This window comes from Coenobita brevimanus, chromosome 8 (assembly GCF_032717465.1).
Source record: "Coenobita brevimanus isolate Jiangsu-jjx chromosome 8, ASM3271746v2, whole genome shotgun sequence".
NCBI lineage: Eukaryota > Metazoa > Arthropoda > Malacostraca > Decapoda > Coenobitidae > Coenobita > Coenobita brevimanus.
The window spans coordinates 16,240,946-16,262,491 of record NC_136961.1 but is presented as its reverse complement, the minus strand read 5'-3'; the positions used below and the strand labels follow the sequence as shown (position 1 = coordinate 16,262,491).

Genomic DNA, 21,546 nt, shown 5'->3' with positions numbered 1-21,546 from the left:
GAGAGAGAGAGAGGCCATTATACAGTACCTTCTGCTCCACATAACTTACTCAGCGTGGGGCTGGTCGGGAGGTGAGGTGTAAGATATGTTGGCGGTTGTGTTCCGGTCGTCGTCGGGCGAGAGCACGAGAGTGGGGATGATGGCGTGGGGCGGGAGGATGCACGTGTGGTTGATAGGTGGGGCCATAAACACAGCTGCTATAGTGTGGTACGGCAACATGGTGTACCCTGGTGGTGGAAAGAGGCATTGATGACGATGATAGAGGCCTCAACCAATATTCTCGTCAGTGTTGAAGGACTGCGAGCATCTCTTCGTTAGCGAATTATTATGCAAACTGTACCTTACGTCTCTCTCTCTCTCTCTCTCTCTCTCTCTCTCTCTCTCTCTCTCTCTCTCTCTCTCTCTCTCTCTCTCTCTCTCTCTCTCACTTGTTTTCTAACATCTAAGATTCCATTAAAAACACACAAGGGACTAATGACAAGCTATATGCAGAAATAAGCTGGTAGGGAAGGGGTGTGATGGAGTCCTCCATAGCTGACGATAATATGACCACCTGTCTGTGTTGGTGTTATTAAAATTACTTTGCATATGTCCAGGCAATGGCAAGCCACATTTATTTATCAGTCTATCTATATACCTAGGCTGCTTCCCCCAAAGAAAGGGAGGTAGCCGAGACAGGACGACACACTCCCACTTTACTTATCCAAAAGCACACATTTATTCGTATCTTAGCCCCAAGAGCAGATCGGACATATCTTCACTGCACCACACCGCACGAGGTTCAACTGTGCACTGTAATCAGCGACATCCGCATCAGGGCCCAACAGCAGAGCGGGTTTACTTCTGCCACATCATAACGGACCCATCCCCTTACCCACACCTGACCTAATCAGCTGATCAGACCAAATGCGGGAGAATATCCCCTCAGGGCTGTGTCACCATTTATTCATTCACAGTTTCTCTCCAATCATTCCCTATCAGGCGCAGCCACTCTTCCTTGCTCAATAGACATCTCCCTCGCATCTAACATTCTCTTCACACTGTCCATCCATCCTATTCGTGGTCTTCCTCTCAGTCTTACACCTCTCACATCCGATCCAGTTATCTTTTTCATCAATTGCTCTTCACCCATTCTCTCCATATGCCCAAGCCATAGCAACACTCTCTGCTCAACTCGATCAGCCATTTCCTGCATAACTCCATTTCTCCTTTGCACTTCATCATTTCTCACTCAATCCATACGCATCACTCCACACATACTCCTCAGACACCTCGCTCCATTACATTCAAACTTTTTCTCTCTGCTACACCCTTATTCCATGTTTCAGCCCTGTAGAATGCAGTCGGTACCACTACATTATCATACAGCCCTCTCTTTACATCTATTCTAAGTGAATGACATTTCACCACTGTTTCATTCCTCCCAGAACCTTTCCTACTTCATTCATTCTAAACTTCACTTCTACACCTATTTTTCCATCCAGAGCAACGTGTGACCCTAAATACTTAAAGCACTCTATCTCCTCAAGCAACTCACCATTCAAAACTATATTCATCCCCCTACCATCTACTAACCTTTTACACTTCATCACTTTACTCTTATTCTCATTTACTCTCAATTTCCTCCTTTTACACACTCTTCCAAACTCCTCTGCAAACTGCCGCAATCTCTTCTCCGAATCAGCCACCACTGCAGTATCATCCGCAAACAGCAGCTGATTCAGATTCCACTCTCTACCATCAGCATTCACCAGACTCAAACCTCCACCTAACACTGTCACATTCACCTCCCTTACAACACCATCCATGTAAATATTAAACATTCAAGGCAACATCACACATCCCTGCCGCAGCCCCACTCTCACGGGAAACAACTCACTCACAGTACATACGCCCTACTGTTTACATAAAAACTTTTCACCCCTTTTAACAACCTACCATCAATTTCATACAGTCTCAAAATAGTTCTCAAAGCCTCCCTAGCAATTCCATCTTATGCTTTCTCTAAATTCATGAACGCCCAAAACACATCCTTACCTTTCGCTAAATACTTTTCACACACCTGTCTCACAGCAAACACCTGATCCATGCATCCCATCCCTCTCCTAAAGCCACACTTCTCATCACCAATCATTCCCTCTGAACCCTCTCTAACACTCTTAATTAACACTCTACTATACACCTTACCTAAACACTCAACAGACTTATACCCCTAAAGCTAGTACATTCATACTTGTAAGCATAATTATTATGTTATGACACAATAGTATTCATAACTTCGGTATGTAATTATATAACTATAGGTAACAATATGTAAAACAGGTAGTTATGCCTGAAGTTCTCCAGGAAGAGACAGCTATACATCCCCCTACCTAGACTAATCAAGAATGCCAAACACCTCTGATCAGGTGCCATAGACGTGACAGACACAGACACAGACGCACATACGTACGCACTCACACTAGCCAGAAGAGAGAGGAGTATGTAAGTCCGAAATCATATGTAGGAAGGTTAGAGAATGAGAGAGAGAGCCAGACAGAAAGGGTTAGAGAGTGCCTGAGAATATGATCGAGGTCAGAATGAAGGAGATTGGGTCAGCTAGGAGGTTTTGCAGTCACGCTACGTTACGCTGTAAATCACAGTTCAATATAACTGTGTACAATAAACTCCATGACCCAAGAGTGCTCTGTAACTCACCTCGCTTATGATACACAAAGGAGGAAGGTGCGAAAGAGAGAGAGAGACCTGCCTATTCACTTTAGTTGACGACACACCATTTTATTATGCAGTGGCAAGTTTGAGCCATATGACGCCTCATGACTTTGTATTGGCAGTGCTTCGAGGTGGTGTGTGGGGTGAAGAGTGGACGAAAGGGGGTCCAAGGAACTGCATGGTGGAATGAAGAGGTGAGAAAGCTGTGGCACAAAAGAAGAAAGCATATAATGAATGGATGAGAAACAGGGGCGTGGAGGAAGTTCAGAGACGGAAGAGAGATATTATGTAGAAAGGAAGAGAGAGGCGAAAAGGAGAGTAAGTAGAGAGTGGGTGAGTAAATTTGGAAGGAATTTGAGTGTAAAGTGGAGGGATTGTAAGAAAATGTTCTGGAAAGAGGTAAGAAGAGTTAGACAGGGTGGCAGTGAAGTTATTAGGGGAGTGAAAGATAAAGATGGTAGATTACTAGTGGAGAAGGGAGAAAAAGCGAGCAGATGGACAGAACACTTTAAGAAATTGTGGAACACAGACAATGAAAGTAATGCAAGTAAAAGTTGCTGGGGAATGCCTGGGAGAACGAGGGAGGTGAGAAGACAGGAAGAAATCAGTAGGATGGAAATTGAAGAAGCAATGAAGAGAGTCAAAACGGGGAAAGCCCCAGGAATTGATAGAGTGTGTGGTGAAATACTGAAGCATGGGGGAGGAGTAGTAGTATAATGGATGTGGCCTGGGAGTCCCAGAGGATTGGAAGTCCAGTATAATTATTCCCTTGTACAAAGGAAAAGGGGAAAAAGAAGTGTGTGGTAATCATAGGGGCATTTGTCTTCCTAGAGTAATAGGAAAATTATACGGTAGGATACTTATTGACAGAGTTAGGGAAATCACTATCTATCTAACTATAGCCCGACGCCCTAATCCCCCAAAGAGTGGCCGCAGACAAAACGCCTCCAAGTCGTTCTGTCACCCACCATTTGACTACCCTCCCCCCAACTCACTCCCCCCTCCCTCATATACCTCTCAACTCCATCCCTCCACCTCATCCTCGGTCTTCCCCTCTCTCTCCCTCTCTCCACTCACCTACATACACCCTCTTAGTCAGTCTTTCATTCTCCATTCTCTCCACATGTCCAAACCACCTCAGTGTATTTCTCCTAATCTTCTCAACCACATCCACATCCACCCCACAACGTTCTTTCACTTCTTCATTCGTCAACCTGTCCCTCCACGTCACTCCACATGCTCCTCTCATGTAGCTCATTTTCACTGCTCTCACTCTTGACTTGTTCCCCTTTTGCAAGGTCCATGCCTCGCTTCCATACGTCAGGGTAGGGATCACAATACTGTCATGCAGTGACTTCTTAACTTCCATACTCACCTCCCTATTTCTCATCACTGCTTTCAGTGAAGCAACAACCTTCCTTCCCTGCTGTACCCTTTCACGCACTTCATCACCCAAGGTTCCATCCTTATTCATCACACTACTCAAGTCCTAGAATGCACTCACATTCTCCATATCCTCGCCATCCAACCTCACTGCACACTCTGTGACTTCATTCCTCTCAAACACCATAACTTTACTTTTGTTTATATTAATTTTCAGATTCCTCTTCCTATACACTGTCCCAAATTCATTCACCAAACCTTGCAACTCCCATTCATCTTCACGCAACAATACTGCTTCATCAGCAAACAGCAACACCAGAATCATCCAAATCTCGCCCTCATTCATTAGAGCCAGCCCCACGTCCACTGCCCTACCTTGCACCACCTTTACAACCCCATCCATGTATATATTAAACAGCCATGGAGACATCACACAACCCTGTTTCAGTCCCACACTGAGATCAAAGAACTCACTCAGCTCGCCATCCACTCGCACCGTAGCCCCAGCTCCTTTGTACATACTCTTCACAGCACTCAACAATTTCCCCTCCACTCCATATATTCTCAATACCTTCCACATACCTTTTCTATTTATTCTGTCATAGGCTTTCTCCAAGTCCATGAAGGCAGCACACACTTTCTTTCCCTTCTCTAGATACTTCTCCACTAAACATCTTAGAACAAATATCTGATCTACACACCCTTTTCCCTTCCTAAATCCCCTTTGTTCTTCTCCAACTAGCTTCTCTGTTATATCCCTAACCCTATCAATGAGTATTCTACCATATATTCTTCCAGTCACACTAAGAAGGCAAATACCCCTATGGTTACCACATACTTCTCTCTCCCCTTTTCCTTTGCATAAAGGAAAAATTATACCTGATTTCCAGTCCTCCGGAACCCTTCCCTCTTCCCAAGTCAATCTACATAACTTCCATATCCACTCCACAACAATCTCACCCCCATACCTAAGCATTTCACCACACACTCCATCAATTCCGGGGGCCTTTCCCATCTTGATCTTCATTGCTTCCACTATTTCCGCCCTACTGATCTCTTCCTCCCTCCTCTCATCTCTTCTTCTCCCAGCCATTCCCTAGCCACTTATACTACCACTGCTCCCACTCCCTACATTCAACAAAAATTCAAAGTGCTCCTTCCATCTCCTCAATTTCTCTCTCTTCTCCACCAACAATCTATTATTCCTATCTTTCACTCTCTTACTAGTTCCCCTTTCACACTGCCTTACTTTCTTTACCTCCTTCCAAAACAATTTCTCACTGTACCTCCATTTCAGATTCCTCCCTAATTCTTCATCCACTTTCTTCTTACTCTTCTTCATCAATTTCCTTCTCCTGCTCACATATACCTCTCTCTTCTCTCTCTCATCTTCTCCCCTACTTCTACTCGCTAACCATTCACTATATGCCTTCTTTTGTTCCACAGCTCGTTTCACCTCATCATTCCACCATGCTGTCCCTTGCACACACCTGCATCTCCTCCTCACTCCACAAACCGCCTCACACGCTGCACCTATCTCTTCCGTGAATATCTTACATACGTCTTCCACCCCTTCCATCTGCTCTAACTCATACCTTCCCAATCTTTCTTCCACTATGCTCTTACACTCTGCCATTCTCTCACTGTCTTGCAATTTCTCCACTCTTCTCACAGGAGCGTGAGAAGCTGTTTCCTCCTGTCTTCCTCTTCGTCTCTTCAACCATTTTCTTTGCAGCCTTACCTTGGCCATCACTAAGTGATGGTCCGAGATTCCATTCCCCCACCCTCTCCACACTCTTGCATCCACCACTTGTCTTCTCATTCGCTCATCCACACACACATAGTCTATCATTGCCTTTCGTTCAACAAGTTCACCATCCATCCTCCTCATAACCCTCCATGTATTCCTGTAGATCATCTTATGCCGAAAGTAGGTGTTAGCTATTGCTAACCTCTTACCAGGACAGATGTCCAACAAAGCACTACCATTCCCATCTATTTCAGCTGGTACACCTCACTGACCAGCCACTCCATCCACTCGTACATTCCCGACTTTGCCATTCATGTCTTCAATCAAAAACACTCTCTGTCTCCTCTCAAACTTGTCCATACATGCTTCTACACCAGCCCAAAACTCATCTTTCACTCTTGCCACTCGATCCTCTGTCGGGGCATACACACATACAATCGCCCACGCTTGTATACCTACTTTCATCCTCACCCATACAATCCTTGCACCCACTGTTCCATACTCTCTTATATTCTCTTTCCATTTCTTGCTTATCATCAGACATACTCCCTCTCTTGCCCTCTCATTCTCATTAACTCCTGCAAATATTCCTAAACAGGAAATAACAGAGGAATTAGTTGAAGGAGAACAGGGAGGTTTTAGGAAGGGAAGAGGTTGTGTAGATTAGATATTCATTCTTAGATCTTTAGTGGAAAAGTTTCTTGAGAAGGGAAAGAAGTTGTATGTGGCCTTCATGGACTTGGAGAAAACATATGACAGGGTGGATAGACTAGGATTGTGGAAAGTATTAAGAATATATGAAGTAGATGGGAAGTTGTTGAATGCTGTGAAGAGTATGTATGAGGGTGCTAAGACTGCAGTGCATATGGATAGTGAACTGAGTGAATTTTTCTGTTTGAAGGTTGGGTTAAAACAGTGATGTGTCATGTCTCCATTGTTGTTCAATCTGTACATGTATTGGGTTATAAAAGAGATACTAGGTAGGGCAGTGGATGATGGAGTGGCTCTAATGAGAGAGGGCAGTGTTTGGAAACTCCCTGTACTGTTGTTTGCAGATGATACTGTGTTGTTAAGTGAAGACGAAGGGGAGCTGCAAGGCTCGGTGGATGAGTCTGGGAGAGTGTGTAAGAAACGAAATCTAAAGGTGAATGTAGGAATGAGTAAAGTTATGGTCTTCGGAAGAAGTGGAGTCAGTGAATGTACAGTGGGGTTGGATGAGGAGGAAATGGATAATGTGAGTGTATTTAAGTACTTGGGTAGTGTGATGAGTAAGGATGGAAGTTTGGAGGATGAAGTGCTTGAAAGTGTGCAACAAGGAAGAAAGGTTGCTGGATCCTTAAAAGCAGTGACAAGAAACAAGGAAATGAGCATGGAAATGAAAAAGTTACCACATGACAGTATTGTGATACCAGCTCAAACGTATGGAAGTGAAGCTTGGACCTTGTTGGAGGGACAGAAGTCGGGGATTCACATGGAAAGCCAGACTGTCAAATGAGGATGTGAAGGAGCGTTGTGGTGTGGATGTGGATATGATAGGAAGCGTTAGGAGAAACACACTGAGGTGGTTTGGCCATGTGCAGAGGATGGCGAGTTAAAGAATGACGAGGAGACTGTATGTGAGTGAGGTGGAGGGGGAGAGAGGGAGGGGGAGGCCAAGGATGAGATGGAGGGATGGAGTGGAGAGTTATATGAGCGAGGGGGGTGTGAGCTGAGAGCAGGGCAGTGATTTGTTTGTGGCCACGTCGTATGGGATTGAGGCGTCTGGCAATAGATAGATAGATAGATAGATAGCTTCGACGATCTACAATCAACCTCCCTATCTCCCTACCTCTATCCACGGCGACGCTCATCGATATACTTATCACTCTTACCTTTATACAACAGAACCACGTAAGCATTTTCCCAATCAACTGGCATCATACCACTCAAAAAACACACATACAATCATCTTACTAACCACTCAACAACAATTACTCCACCACCTTTCAGGCATTCCACAACACACCCATCCATACCTGCAGCTTCCTCTGCTTTCATCTCCTTTACTGCCCCCTGCAATTCCTCCATCGTGATCAAAGAGTCATTCAACTCTCCCAACACATTTATTCCTTGGACCTTTCCATCTGCCACAATCTTTGCCTCCCTTTCCTCCTGTACATTTAACAATCTTTCAAAATACTCCTTCCATCTCATCCTTACTACTTCCATCTCAGTTAACATCCTTCCATCCTCTGCTTTTACTCTTACTTCCTTCCGAGATCCTCCCTTTCGCACCTTATCACCTCCTTTCAAAACATTTTTTAATTCTGTTGAAAATTCTCCGTCAACCGCTACCCCATCTCTCTTTTGCTGTCACTTCAGCATCACGTACAGCCGTACTCGTCCTATTCCTCTTTTCCTTATACCTCTCATATGACACCTCATCCTTCCTCTGCAGCCACACTTCATATGCACGTGTCTTCCCAGCCACAGAATTACTTACTTCTTCACATTATCATTCACTTTACTTTTTTAGACCACCACCCACTCGTCTCACACCACACACCTCTTCCGCATGCCCCACCACAGCACTCTTAAACAACTGCCATTCCTCTTCCACACTGCCATTTTCCTCATCTTTGACTGCGGTCCACTCATTATTCAACATCTGATACTCTATCATTTTGTCTCTTTTATTCAACTCACTCAGTTTCAAAACCTCCCTGCCACACCTAACTCCCCTAGCTCTCACCCATCTCATACCTACTTTCAACTTTCCCTCCACAAGGTAGTGGTCAGACCTACCTCCACCCTCCCCTCTAAAAACTCTCATCCAACAATTTTCCTCGTACATTCCTGGACACAACCACATAGTCCATTAACGTTCCATCAAAAGCCTTTCCACCCTGTTGCCTCACCCATGTATGCAAATAAATGTATTTCTTCTCAAACAAGGTATTTCCAATCACCATCTCTCGGTCAAAACACGTCCCTATCATTCGTTCCCCATTTTCATTTTTTCCCGGCACACCATGCTTACCAACTACACCTTCACCTGCTACATTTCCCTCTCTAGCATTCAGATCTCCCATCATTGCCACATTCACATTTGCTCCAAAACTCTGCAGACACTCATCAACATCACTCTAGAAAGACTCCCTCTCTTCTGCATCCCTTTCGCTATCAGGCCCATATGCAGTTACAAATACCCGCAACTCAAGTCCAAATTTCGCTTTCACCCACGTCAGTCTCGATGACACCTCCTTCCATTCAGTCACACACTGCTGCATTTCCGGGCTCACTAACAAGGCCACACCTTGTCTCGCCCTTCTTATATAAACATCTGTCATTCTTCCATTCACACTTCCAAAAATAGACTCACTTTTTCCTTGCATCTTTGTTTCACTCAGATCTAACACATCCAACTTTCTTCTCACAAACACTCTCCCAATCTCCTCCCTTTTAGCCTCAGTCTGCTAGATCCACGCACATTCATAGACCCAATCTTCAAGGTACGGGGATAACCAAATCTCCCATCCCTTTCCAGTCTTTGTCTCACTGTAGGAACAAAAAAACAGAGGAGGGGGTCTCTAGCCCCCTCACTCCGTCCCTTTTAGTCACCTTTTACGACAAGCAGGGAATACGGTGGCAAAATTCTTCCTAACACAGCCTGACCGCAAAGTGGTAGTACCACTTGATAGTGTAGCCAGACTGTGTCCCACCAGCCACAGTACAACCCCCCCCCAAAAAAAAAAATAATAATAATAATAATAATAATAATAAAATTAAATAAAATCTTTAGATAAAATTTGAGTGTATCTACGCGATGACAAACCAAATACATCAATTAGTACAAATGAACTAAATATGTTATTAGAGTATGTTTGGATATATTCGGGAGATGGCAAGCCAAATATTTTACCAAGTACAAGCTAAGGAAAAAAATGTTAGAATAAGTTTTGGTATGTCAGGTCGATGACAGGCCATAAGTTTGAATAAGTAAAAAAAATCAGTAGAATACAGTGGGTGTATTAGGATGATGGTAAGCCAAAAACAACAACCTCCTGTATCCGATTACATACTTAATTGTTTGCATGTTCGTTTGTTTTCAGTTTCTTTTTTACTGCATCCAGACAAGGTTCTTCTCCTTGAGGCAGATCTTTTGTTGAACAGGGATTAATGAAGGTTATATCTAACCACTCCAAATCGAAAAACCTCTCCAAATCTTAACTAAATTTTCTGAACGTAGCAAGAATGGAATGAAAAATACTTCATCAGATTGAAGTGGTTAATCAATAACTTACAAGTCAAACTAATCGTCCTTTTTGCCATTACTATGCATGGGGTCGGGGAGACATAATATTTTATAACTTTAGTGCATGCGAAATTATAGTTCCTTTACCTTAACTTGGCCCAGATTTTCGTCTTTTTCCTGCTTATCTCACGTCATTCATTGACGTAAAAAGACAGTGCTACGGCTCTGCCATCTCTCCACAGCACTTACTCGTGGCTGACAGCATAATGTAGTGCAAATCTGTTGGTAAAATTCAGCATTCAGTATGGAAGGATGATGCTTCTAGGCCAAGTTAGAGCCAAAAGAGTATGCCTGACGTTACATCCCTGCACTTCGATGGCGTCCTTTTATTTTGTTATTGCTATCTTTATGTTGATTGTGGTGGTAATCATCATTCACGTACTTCATGTAATGCTGGCTACTCCTTCCTTCACATTTATCATTCGTTTTCTGGGTCTACCCTCCCCTCTTGCTGTTTCTCCTTTCTTCCCTGTCACTCTTTATTACTCTTCTTTCTTCTCAGGTGGCCTTACATGAGTGACAAGCCTAATAGTTCCCTGTAAGCCAGAAAACTATTTACAACGCTGAGGGCAACCATATAGCCAACCCATATGTGTTCCCTACGTGTCAGCAAGTGTAGGCATTAATATCTGACGTCACGGAAAATTGCCTATGGAATGGTACCAGACATAGACACACCTATGCGCTGGTCGGTATTTATTATCAGGGATAGCCCGACAGAATGATCGAAGATAGAAGTAGGACAGGGTAGTTAGGTTTGTCGCCACGTTACGGTACTCTCTTTAATCACACCTCGATATAACAGTGTACAATGAAACTCCGTAACCCACGACGTGACTATAACTCACCTCACTTACAGTAAAAGAATACACAGAGAGCAGAGAGAGAAAGTGAGACAGAGAGAGACCTACGTTAAACTTTACACAACGCCTCACCATTTTAAGCGGAGTAGACTGTAGCACCAGTCGAGCAGGGCAGTACTCCCGAGGTGGATGGAAAGCTGATGACAGGGAGTGCTGGAGCTCCCGTTTCATCAGCCCTCAGGACTAGTTCCTGACCATCCCCCTTTGCTGAACTTTTTCAGTGTCTCAGTTACACAGAGAGTAGGTCAGCATGCTCTCCAGTACAAATTTCTCTAACTGTCTTCACCAAACTACATGCACAGTACACACTACACTTCCTATTCAAAATTCACCAAAATGGCGTCGATTAATCAAGCCTCGGAGTCCCCAGGGGGGGGGGGACCATAAATGCCCCCGCCATCTGCCCCTCTCCAGGTGACGACTCGAGGTGCCTGGAACCACTGTCTGACTCTCTTCTTCATTTCTGCAACATTCGCGGCCTTTCATCTAACTTTCGCTCTGTTGAGCACCACCTCTCCTCCTCTAAACCTCACCTTCTTTTTCTAACGGAGACTCAGCTGTCTGAGGCAACTGACAGCAAACCCTTTTCTGTATCCTCCTACTTTCTCTATACTCATTTCAAAGCCAAAGGTGTCTGTTGTGTATACATACGCAACGACTTATCTTGCTCTCGTGTTCCTGAACTTGATTCTTCTGAATTCTCCACACTCTGGCTTCGGCTTTCCTGTCATTCTCTGACTAAATATATCTGTGCTGTTTACTTATCCCCTAATTCTACTGACTATCAAAAATTCTTCGACTATCTTACTTCTACTATGGAACACATTCTGTCCATTTCTCCTTTCTCTGAAATCTCCATTCTTGGAGATTTCAATGTTCACCACCACCTTTGGCTCTCCTCTCCTTTCACGGATCCACCTGGTGAACAAGCCTACATCTTTTCTATCTTTAATGACCTAGAGCAGCTTGTACAGCACCCTACCCGTATCCCTGACCGCCTTGGAGAGAGCTCCAACATACTTGACCTCTTCCTCACAACTAATCCTTCTGCTTACTCTGTTAATCTTTTCTCTCCGTTGGGCTCCTCCGATCACAACCTTATTACCTTAACCTGTCCTATCACTCCGGTACGGCCTGTGGACCCTCCAGGGAAACGTCGTCTGTGGCATTTTGGAGCCGCGAACTGGGAGGCCCTCAGGCAGTACTTCTTTGATTTTCCCTGGAATGATTATTGCTTCCATGGCCGTGAGCCATCTGAGTGTGCCTTGCGCATTACGGAGGTTATTCTCTCGGGCATGGAAGCATACATTCCTTTCTCATATCCTTTGACTAAAGCAAAAAAGCCTTGGTTTAATCACACTTGTTCTAATGCTGTCCGCAACAAGGAGAAGGCCTACAAAAGGTACCAGAGCCATCCCACCCCTGAATCACATCATCTTTACATTTCTGCCCGGAATCGTGCTAAGTTTGTTCTTCGCTCTACTAAAATAATTTCATCCATACTAAATGCTCTCAACTCTCCAACTCGAATTCTTCCCGCTCCTTCTGGCACCTTGCCAAAAATCTTTCTAACAACTTTACCTCATCATCCTTCCCTCCTCTTTTCTACTCTGATGGTTCTGTAGCTATTTCTTCTACTGATAAAGCAGATCTCTTCACACAGACTTTCTCCTCCAATTCCACCTTAGACGATTCCAGTGCTGTTCCTCCATCACTTCCCCCCTCTGACTTCCTCATGGCTGACATTAAATTTTCTTCAGTTGATGTATTTTCAGCCATCACTGGCCTCAGTACTAACAAGGCATATGGGCCTGATGGGGTCCCTCCTGTTGTTCTCAAGAACTGTGCTTCTGTGCTTACACACTGCCTAGGCAAACTCTTTCGCCTTTGTCTGTCAACTTGTACCTGTCCTTCTTGCTGGAAATTTGCTCTCATTCAGCCAGTCCCAAAGAAGGGTGACCACTCCCAACCCTCCAACTATCGTCCAATAGCTTTAACGTCCTGTATTTCAAAAGTTTTCGAGGCAATTCTTAATAGAAAAATTTTAATGCATCTTTCCTATCACAACCTTCTTTCCGATCGTCAGTATGGGTTCCGTCAGGGACGCTCCACTGGCGATCTTCTGACCTACCTTTCAGACTCCTGGTCATCCTCCTTTCGGGACTTTGGCGAAAGCTTTGCCATTGCACTTGACATCTCAAAGGCTTTCGATCGAGTCTGGCATAAATCTTGAATTTCCAAACTGCCCTCCAACGGTTTCTATCCTTCTATCTGTGCCTTCATCGCTAGCTTCCTTTCTGGTCGTTCTATAGCCGCTGTTGTAGACGGCCATCGTTCTTCTCCTAGATCTATCAACAGTGGTGTTCCTCAGGGCTCTGTCCTATCACCAACTCTCTTCCTTTTATTCATCAATGATCTTCTAAGCTGTACATCTAACCCTATCCACTCATATGCTGATGACTCCACCTTTCACCTTTCCATTCGGTTCCCGCAACGCCCATCTCAACAGTTACTTCAACAAACAAGGGATGAGGCTATGGCACACCTATTGTCTGACTTGGTTCGTATCTCTGACTGGGGTAAAAATAATATGGTTGTCTTTAATGCATCTAAGACTCAGTTCTTACACCTATCAACCCGACAAAATCTTCCACAGGTATACCCATTAATGTTTAATAATATTCAACTTAATCCTGCATCATCCTTGAACATGCTTGGGGTTTCATTTACTCGGGACTTATCTTGGAAAGATCATATTACATCTCTTGTAAAATCTGCTTCCAAGAGATTGGGTGTGCTAAGCCGACTCCGATCTTTCTTTACCCCTGCACAATTGTTGACTCTATACAGGGGTTTTATCCGCCCCTGTGTGGAGTACAACTCTCATGTGTGGGGAGGCTCCCCACATACAGCTCTTCTCAATAGGGTGGAGTCAAAGGCTTTTCATCTCATTAACTCTCCTCCTCTTACTGACTCCCTTCAACCTCTGTCTCTTCGCCACACTGTTGCATCTTTATCTCTTTTCTATCGCTACTTTAATGGTCACTGCTCCTCTGAACTGTCTGCTTGCAATCCTCCACCTCTACGACGGGCGCGTAGCACCCGTCTGGCAGCAAACTCTCATCCCTTTTCTGTCCAACTCTCTAATGCAAGAGTTAACCGTTACTCCCAGTCTTTCATTTATGCAACAGGTCAGCTCTGGAACTGTCTCCCTCTATCTGTATTTCCTGCTGCCTATGATCTCCAGTCTTTCAAATGCAGTGTGTCCAGGCATCTCAAAATGATCGGATCTTGAATTTGGCTCTCTATTGTATTTTGTTTTTCTCTTGGAGGGAACTGTTACTGCGGGCTCATGGCCTTTGGTTCCTTCTTCCTCGCATAAAAAAAAAAAAAAAGCAGTCCACGTTCTACTCCACTGGTGATAGAGGGGCAGCCATCACCCTACGATACACATACAGTATCACTCTCCATCTGATTAAACCTGTCGGCTACGCCTATCGACCCACGGAGGTTGGCAGAGGGTTAGTGCCCCTCCCCGTAAAATTGAAGGCAAACGGCCACCTCTTACGGGATGATGGCGTCTGTGTAAATTGATAAACTGTCTCCATTCCTCTTCATTCACCTTTAGAGGGGCTTCAAAGTGGAGGGTTTAGATACAGCTTTAATCACACCCTTGATATCAGGTTCATTCCTAAGCTGAATATAACTGAGTGCAGAAGTACCAAGTATTAACTGAACTAGACAACATCGATCTGAAATGCTTACAGTAAGTCTTTGTTTTAAGTCGCCTTTATAGGCCTAGCTTTATTAGTACTTCCTTCAGTCCAGTGACGTACTTTGTATGTTACTACAGCTTCATTTAGACGATTTTGTTCAGCGTAGGGGAGACTTCGAACAGGAGAGGTCAGAGCTATATATCTATTTATATAATAAAGTTGCTTCCCCCCAAAAGTGGGTTAGCGAAGACAGGACGACACACTCCCAATTTATTCATCCACACACACACACACACACACACACACACACACACACACACACACACACACACACACACACACACACACACACACATTTACTTGTATCTTAACCCCACAGGGAGAAGGGACATATCTTCACCGCACCACACCGCATGAGGATCAACCGTGCAGTGCAATCAGTGACATCCGCAGCAGGGCCCGACAGAAGAGCTGGTTAACCCTTGCCACATCATAATGGACCCATCCCATTACCCGCACCTGACTGATCAGCTGATCAGACCACATGCAGGAGAATATCTCCTCGGGGCCACACCACCATTTATTCATTCAGAATTTCTCTCCAGTCATCCCTGTCACGTGCGACCACTCTTCCTTGCTCTACATACATCCCTCTAGCATCTAACGCTCTCTTCACACTGTCTATCCAACCGATTCGTGGTGGTCCTCTCAACCTTACATCTCTCATATCCGATCGAGTTATCTTTTTCACCAGTCTCTCTCTTTATCCATTCTCTCCATACTCCCAAATAATCACAACACTCCCTATTCAACTCGTTCAGCCATCTCCTGCATAACTCTAGTTCTCCTTCGTACTTCATCATTTCTCACTCGATCCATATGTGTCACCCCACACACTACTCCTGAGACACCTCCATTACATTAAAATCCTTTCTCTCTGCTACACACATATGCTATGTTTCAGCCCCACATAATGCAGTCGGTAACACCACACCCTCATACAGACTTCCCTTTACATCCATTCTAAGTGAACAACATCTTAACACATTTTTCATTCCTCTCAGTACATTTCCTATTTCATTCATTCTAAACTTCACCATTACATCTACTCCTCCATCCACAGCAACATTTAACCCTAAACACTTAAAACACTACCTCCTCAAGCAACTCACCATTCAAAACAAAATTCATCCTCCTACGATTTACCAACCTCGTACACTTCATCACTTTACGTTTGTTCTCATTTACTCTCAGTTTCCTTCTTTCTCACACCCTTCCAAACTCCTTTACCAAATGTTATAATCTCTCTCCGAATCAGCAACCAATGCAGTATCATCCGCAAACTGTAGCTGATTCAGATTCCACTCCCTGTTATCAGCATTCACCAGACTCAAACCTCCACTTAACGCTCTCGTATTAGCCTCCTACAACACCATCCATATCTATCTATCTATCTGTCTGTCTGTCTGTCTCTGTCTGTCTGTCTGTCTGTCTGTCTGTCTGTCTCTCTCTCTCTCTCTCTCTCTCTCTCTCTCTCTCTCTCTCTCTCTCTCTCTCTTTCTAACAACCAAGATGACATCACATATTCCTGCCGCAGCCCCACTCACACGGGAAACCAATCACTCACAGTAGTTGCCACTCCTACACATGCTCTACTATTTACATAAGAAGTTTTTACCCCTTTTAACAACCTACCATCTAGTCCATACAATTTCAGACCAGTTCACAAAGTCTCTCTATCAGTTCTATCATATGCTATCTCTAAATTAATGTACGCCCTAAACACATCCTTACCTTTTGCCAAATACTTTTCTTACACCTCACAGCAAACACCTGATCCACTCATCCTTTCCGTCTCCTAAAGCCACACTGCTCATCACCAACTGCCCGCTCTCTATCCTCTCTAACTCTCTTAATTAACACTCTACCATACACCTTGCCTTCAAGACTCAAAAGACTTATACCCCTAAAACTAGTACATTCATGCTTATCACCCTTACCTTTATACAACGGAATCACACACGCATTTGCCCAGTCAAATGACACCATACAACTCACAAAAAACACATTCAGAATTCTTACTAACCACTCAGCAATAGTCGCTCCACCACCTTTCAAACATTCTACACCACACCCATCCATACTTGCAGCTTTTCCTGCTTTCATGTCCTTTACTGCCTCATACACATCTTCCATCGTGATCAAAATATCATTCAAGTCTCCCAACACATTTATTCCTTGCACCCTTCCATCTGCCACAATCTCTGCCTCCCTTTCCCCCTCTACATTTAACAGTCTTTCAAAATACTCTGCCCATTTCTTCATTACTGCATCCATCTCAGTTAACATCCTTCCATCCTCTGCTTTTACTCGCTCTTCCTTCCCAGACTCTACCCCTCGCACCTTCTTCACCTTATTCCAAAACATTTTTTTATTCTGTTGAAATTTCTTTCTGTTTTTTTTCCTTATACGGTACCTCTCGTGTGACACCTCATCCTTCCTCTGCGGCCACACTTCATTTGCACGTCTCTTCTCAGCCACAGCCTTACTTACCTCTTCGCACCACTATTCACTTTCCTTCCTTACACAACCACCCACTCCTCCCACACCACACACCTCTTCTGCATATCTCACTACAGCACTCTTAAACACCTGCCATTCCTCCTCACGCCACCATTTTCCTGATCTTTCATTGCATTCCATTCATCTTTCGACTTCTCATGATAGTCTTTTTCTCTCTTTTATCCAACTCATTCAGTTTCACCCAACTATCCTAGCTCTCACTCACCTCACACATACTCTCAACTTTCCTTCCACCAGGTAGTGGTCAGATATACCTCCACCCTCCCCTCTCAAAACACTCACATCCAACAATCTTCCCTTTACATTCCTGGACACAACCACATAGTCCATCAATGCTCTATCAAGACCCTTCCACCCTCCTGCCTCACCCATGTGTACTTATAAACATCTTTCTTCTCAAACAAGGTATTTCCAATCACCATCTAATGTTCAACACTCATCCCTGTCATTCTTTTGCATTATTATTTCTTTCAGGCACACCATGCATACCAACTTTTGTGGTTATGCAAGAAAGAATGAACCAAAGGCCAGGGGCCCGCAAACCGTTCCTTCCAAGAAAAAAACAAAAACAAAACAAAAGAGAGCCAAATTCAAGATCCGTTCATTTCGAGATGCCTGGACACACTGAGTTTGATAGACTGGTGATCATAGGATGTAGGAAATATAGAGGGAGACAGTTCCAGAGTTGACCTGTTGCATATATGAAGGACTAGGAATAAAGGTTAACTCTTGCATTAGAAAGTTGGACAGAAAAGGGATGAGTTTGTTGCTAGACGGGTGCTACGCGCCCGTCTACTTAGAGGTGGAGGGATGCAAGCAGTCAGTTCAGAAGAGCAGCGACCATTGAAATAGCGATAGAAAAGAGATAAAGATGCAACAGTGCGGCGAAGAGACAGAGGTTGAAGGGAGCCAGTAAGAGAAGGAGAGTTGATGAGACGAAAAGCCTTTGACTCCATCCTATTGAGAAGAGCTGCCACATTCCCCACTTCAGCATTCAAATCTGCTATCATTACCACATTCACAGTTGCTCCTAAACTCTGCACACACTCATCAACATCACTCCAGAAAGACTCCCTCCCTTCTGCATCCCTTTCACTACCAGGCCCACATGCAGTCACAAATACCCACAACTCAAGTCCAAATTTCGCTTTTACCCACATCAGTCCCGATGGCACCTTCTTCCATTCAATCACACACACTGCTGTATTTCCGGGCTCACTGACAAGGCCACTCCTCTCGCTCCTCCTCTATCAACACCTGACTTCCTTCCAGCCACACTTCCAAACGTAGATTCACCCTTCCCTTTTATCTTTGTTTCGCTCAAAGCTAACACATCCAACTTTCTTCTCACAAAAATTCTCCCAATCTTCTCCCTTTTAGGCTGAATCGTACTACATCCACGCACATTCATAGTCCCAGTATTCAGGGTACGGTGATAAGTCAATCCCCTATCCCTTTCTATGCCGTGTTTCTTTGTAGAAACTAAAAATACAGAGGAGGGTGTCCCTAGTCCCCTCACTCCTTCCCTTTTAGTCGGCATTTACGACACACAGGTTAGATATAATTGTAATTAACTCCTTTCATGTTAGAATTCAAATTAATCGTTGAATGATATTGTATGGTAGTAGTATGATTTTCAAAATAGGTCGCCAGACCGAAGGGTGAAAGGAGTAAAGTAAATGATACAGTAGAAGTTCTTTGGATACAACAGTTGTCAACTCCCCCTACTTTTCAGTACCAATATCATGCACAAATTTGCAATATTCTGGAGCAAATCTCTGACATCTTATTTAACTCAAATTTGGGCGAAAAATTGTCAAATCTCGAACCTGGGTTCTGAAATGTAACAATAGATTAACACTAAAATATGGCGCTGGTCACGGAGATGTCCTGTCTAGTGGATGTACAGAAAAAAGTATTGTCTTATTCTGCCTCTGAGGTTCCCAAAATAAGCTGTAAAAGAACAAAAACGCAGTGCAAGTTAAGGTAAAAGGACTGTAATGTGAAGGTAAATTGAATCGAGAATCTACAGAGATCGCACAGCATAGTTAATCTTGCTACGTCCAGATGTTTTTATTTGCTTTTGAAAGGTCTTCTAGTAGTGAAAAATTTAACTGAATGTTCCAGTTCCAACTATTATCCTATGCTCAGTAAAGTCGTCTGAAATTGTCATGATAATAACAGCAGCAGCAGCAGCAGTAGTAGTAGTAATAGTAGTAGTTGTAGTAGTAGTAGTAGTAGTAGTAGTAGCAGTAGTAGTAGTAGTAGCAGTAGTAGTAGTAGTAGTAGTAGTAGTAGTAGTAGTAGTAGTAGTAGTAGTAGTTGTTGTTGTTGTTGTTGTTGTTGTTGTTGTAATAGTAACAATAGTAGCAGTAGTAGTATTTTACTGCTACTGTTGCTACTATTGCTACTGCTAGTACCACTACTACAGCTACTGTTAATAATAATCATCATCATCATCATCATCATCATCATCATCATCATAATAATAATAATAATAATAATAATAAAACAGTGGAGTCTTACAGTACATCATGGAGAGGACGTAGAGCATTGTCCACTTTCCGGTGCCCAGTTTGGTCAGGATGGTGTCAAAGTTGTCCTCCATGGTGGCTGCAGAAGGCGCTGGTGGTGGTGGTACAGTAGCTGGAGTTGTTTGTTGTCCGGAATGACACAAGTTGAATCCAAGACTGGGTCTGGAAGTAGTGTGATGATTCAGATTACGCCAATACACACTTACTGATCTACTAGACCCACCGACACGCCATAAAAACATCCTTTAAACTACCATCACACAGTTCATAAGCTTGTCTGGCTAGTACACTGTTCTCTCATCTTCCTTTGCACTAGTTTCTTGTGGTATAAATGAAACAACACTTGACAACTGTTCACAGTCAGAGAGCCCATATGTTAGTGTCCTTTCTGTACAAATGCATTTGTAGTGATTAAAAGAAAACTTGACATTAATCAGAGTCAGCATTTAGAGGTTTTTGTGTACATTCTCACTAGCTCTTTGTAGCGCTGGAAACTCATTTGATTAATTATTCACAGTCACACACTCAAAAGAGGGATTTTACCCCGGCCTCTCGGGATCTCTGTCCGTCTCGTAACCACAGGGCCAAAAAATAGTTCTCCTTTTCACTGGATGTTTTTTGCCCTCGTAAGTACTTTTGTAATAACTGGAACGGAGCTTGACAGCTTAATCCAGGCAGAGCCGACGACGGACCGTGACAAATGACATGCTTTCATGCCAGAGTTGGACAATTCTGACTTTTTGCTCTGCTGTGAAAATCATTTTTGTTGGAAGCTTCTACTGTACTTAAGTTCAACAGCATAACCTCATCGCCAAAACATGAAAAGGCAAAGGGTGTAAGTTAGAGAACAAAGGAAATACGGAAGTTTTAAATATTTCCACCTACAAAAAAAAAAAAAAAAAATCTACATACACCGTGTAGGGAACTGGCTCCCCTTTGTGGCAGATAGCGCCTCATCAGGGTCATACCAGTGTCCTTTCTACTACAAGGCTCAGAGAGAAATGAAGTTTGGCTCGCGGGTGGACGCAGCAGCTGCATCGCTCCATCGGTAGCGCATAGCACCACCGCGTGTAGGCTGCTTGTCGACGCCAGAATCAAGGAGGTTAGTCTTAAGTTCCATGGTGATTTTTTTTTCTTCTTGGCATACCCAGACGATTCTGTTCACTGAAGGTTGTATCTACCTCCTCCAGCTCGAAGTCTCCCTCAAGCTGAATAAAATCGTCTGACAGTAGGAATAAAAGAAAATAAAACCCGTCATCGGAGTGATCTGGTTAATGAAGCTGAATTGAACTCCCCGTGTTCGAAAAGGCTCTCCCAGGCTGAATAATATCATGTGGAGATAGTAATACTGAAACAAGAAGCGGTGTCAAGGCACAGCAAACCCGTCCCCGGCAGTCACTTTTGTGCTAACGTATAAACACAGAAGAATATCGAGTCAGTGATGTCACATATCAAATCTGGAGTAAATCGGGTCGGGTGAAAATTAACGATTGTTTGCCCATTTCAAATTTTACGCCCGACCCACCTGACATTAACCCAACCTACCGGTAACTGGGGGGTGACCCCCTACTGGTAACTGGGGGGTGACCCCCTACTGCTAACTGGAGGGTGACCCCCTACTGCTAACTGGAGGGTGACCCCCTACTGCTAACTGGAGGGTGACCCCCTACTGCTAACTGGAGGGTGACCCCCTACTGCTAACTGGAGGGTG

At 43.9% G+C, this 21,546-nt stretch overlaps 1 protein-coding gene across 1 annotated transcript in view; it reads right to left on the bottom strand.

The window, feature by feature from the left end:
• The window catches only part of LOC145406707 (organic cation transporter protein-like), a 220,207-nt gene extending 199,252 nt beyond the window's left edge, over window positions 1-20,955 (bottom strand). The window contains exons 1-3 of the mRNA XM_080277810.1: window positions 20,861-20,955; window positions 19,828-19,997; window positions 50-227 (exon numbers count right to left, since the gene is read on the bottom strand). Of these exons, the coding sequence (XP_080133936.1) occupies window positions 50-227; window positions 19,828-19,997; window positions 20,861-20,955 (443 nt within the window). The remainder of the gene's footprint in view (window positions 1-49; window positions 228-19,827; window positions 19,998-20,860) is intronic.
• Between the last annotated feature and the right edge of the window lie 591 nt (window positions 20,956-21,546).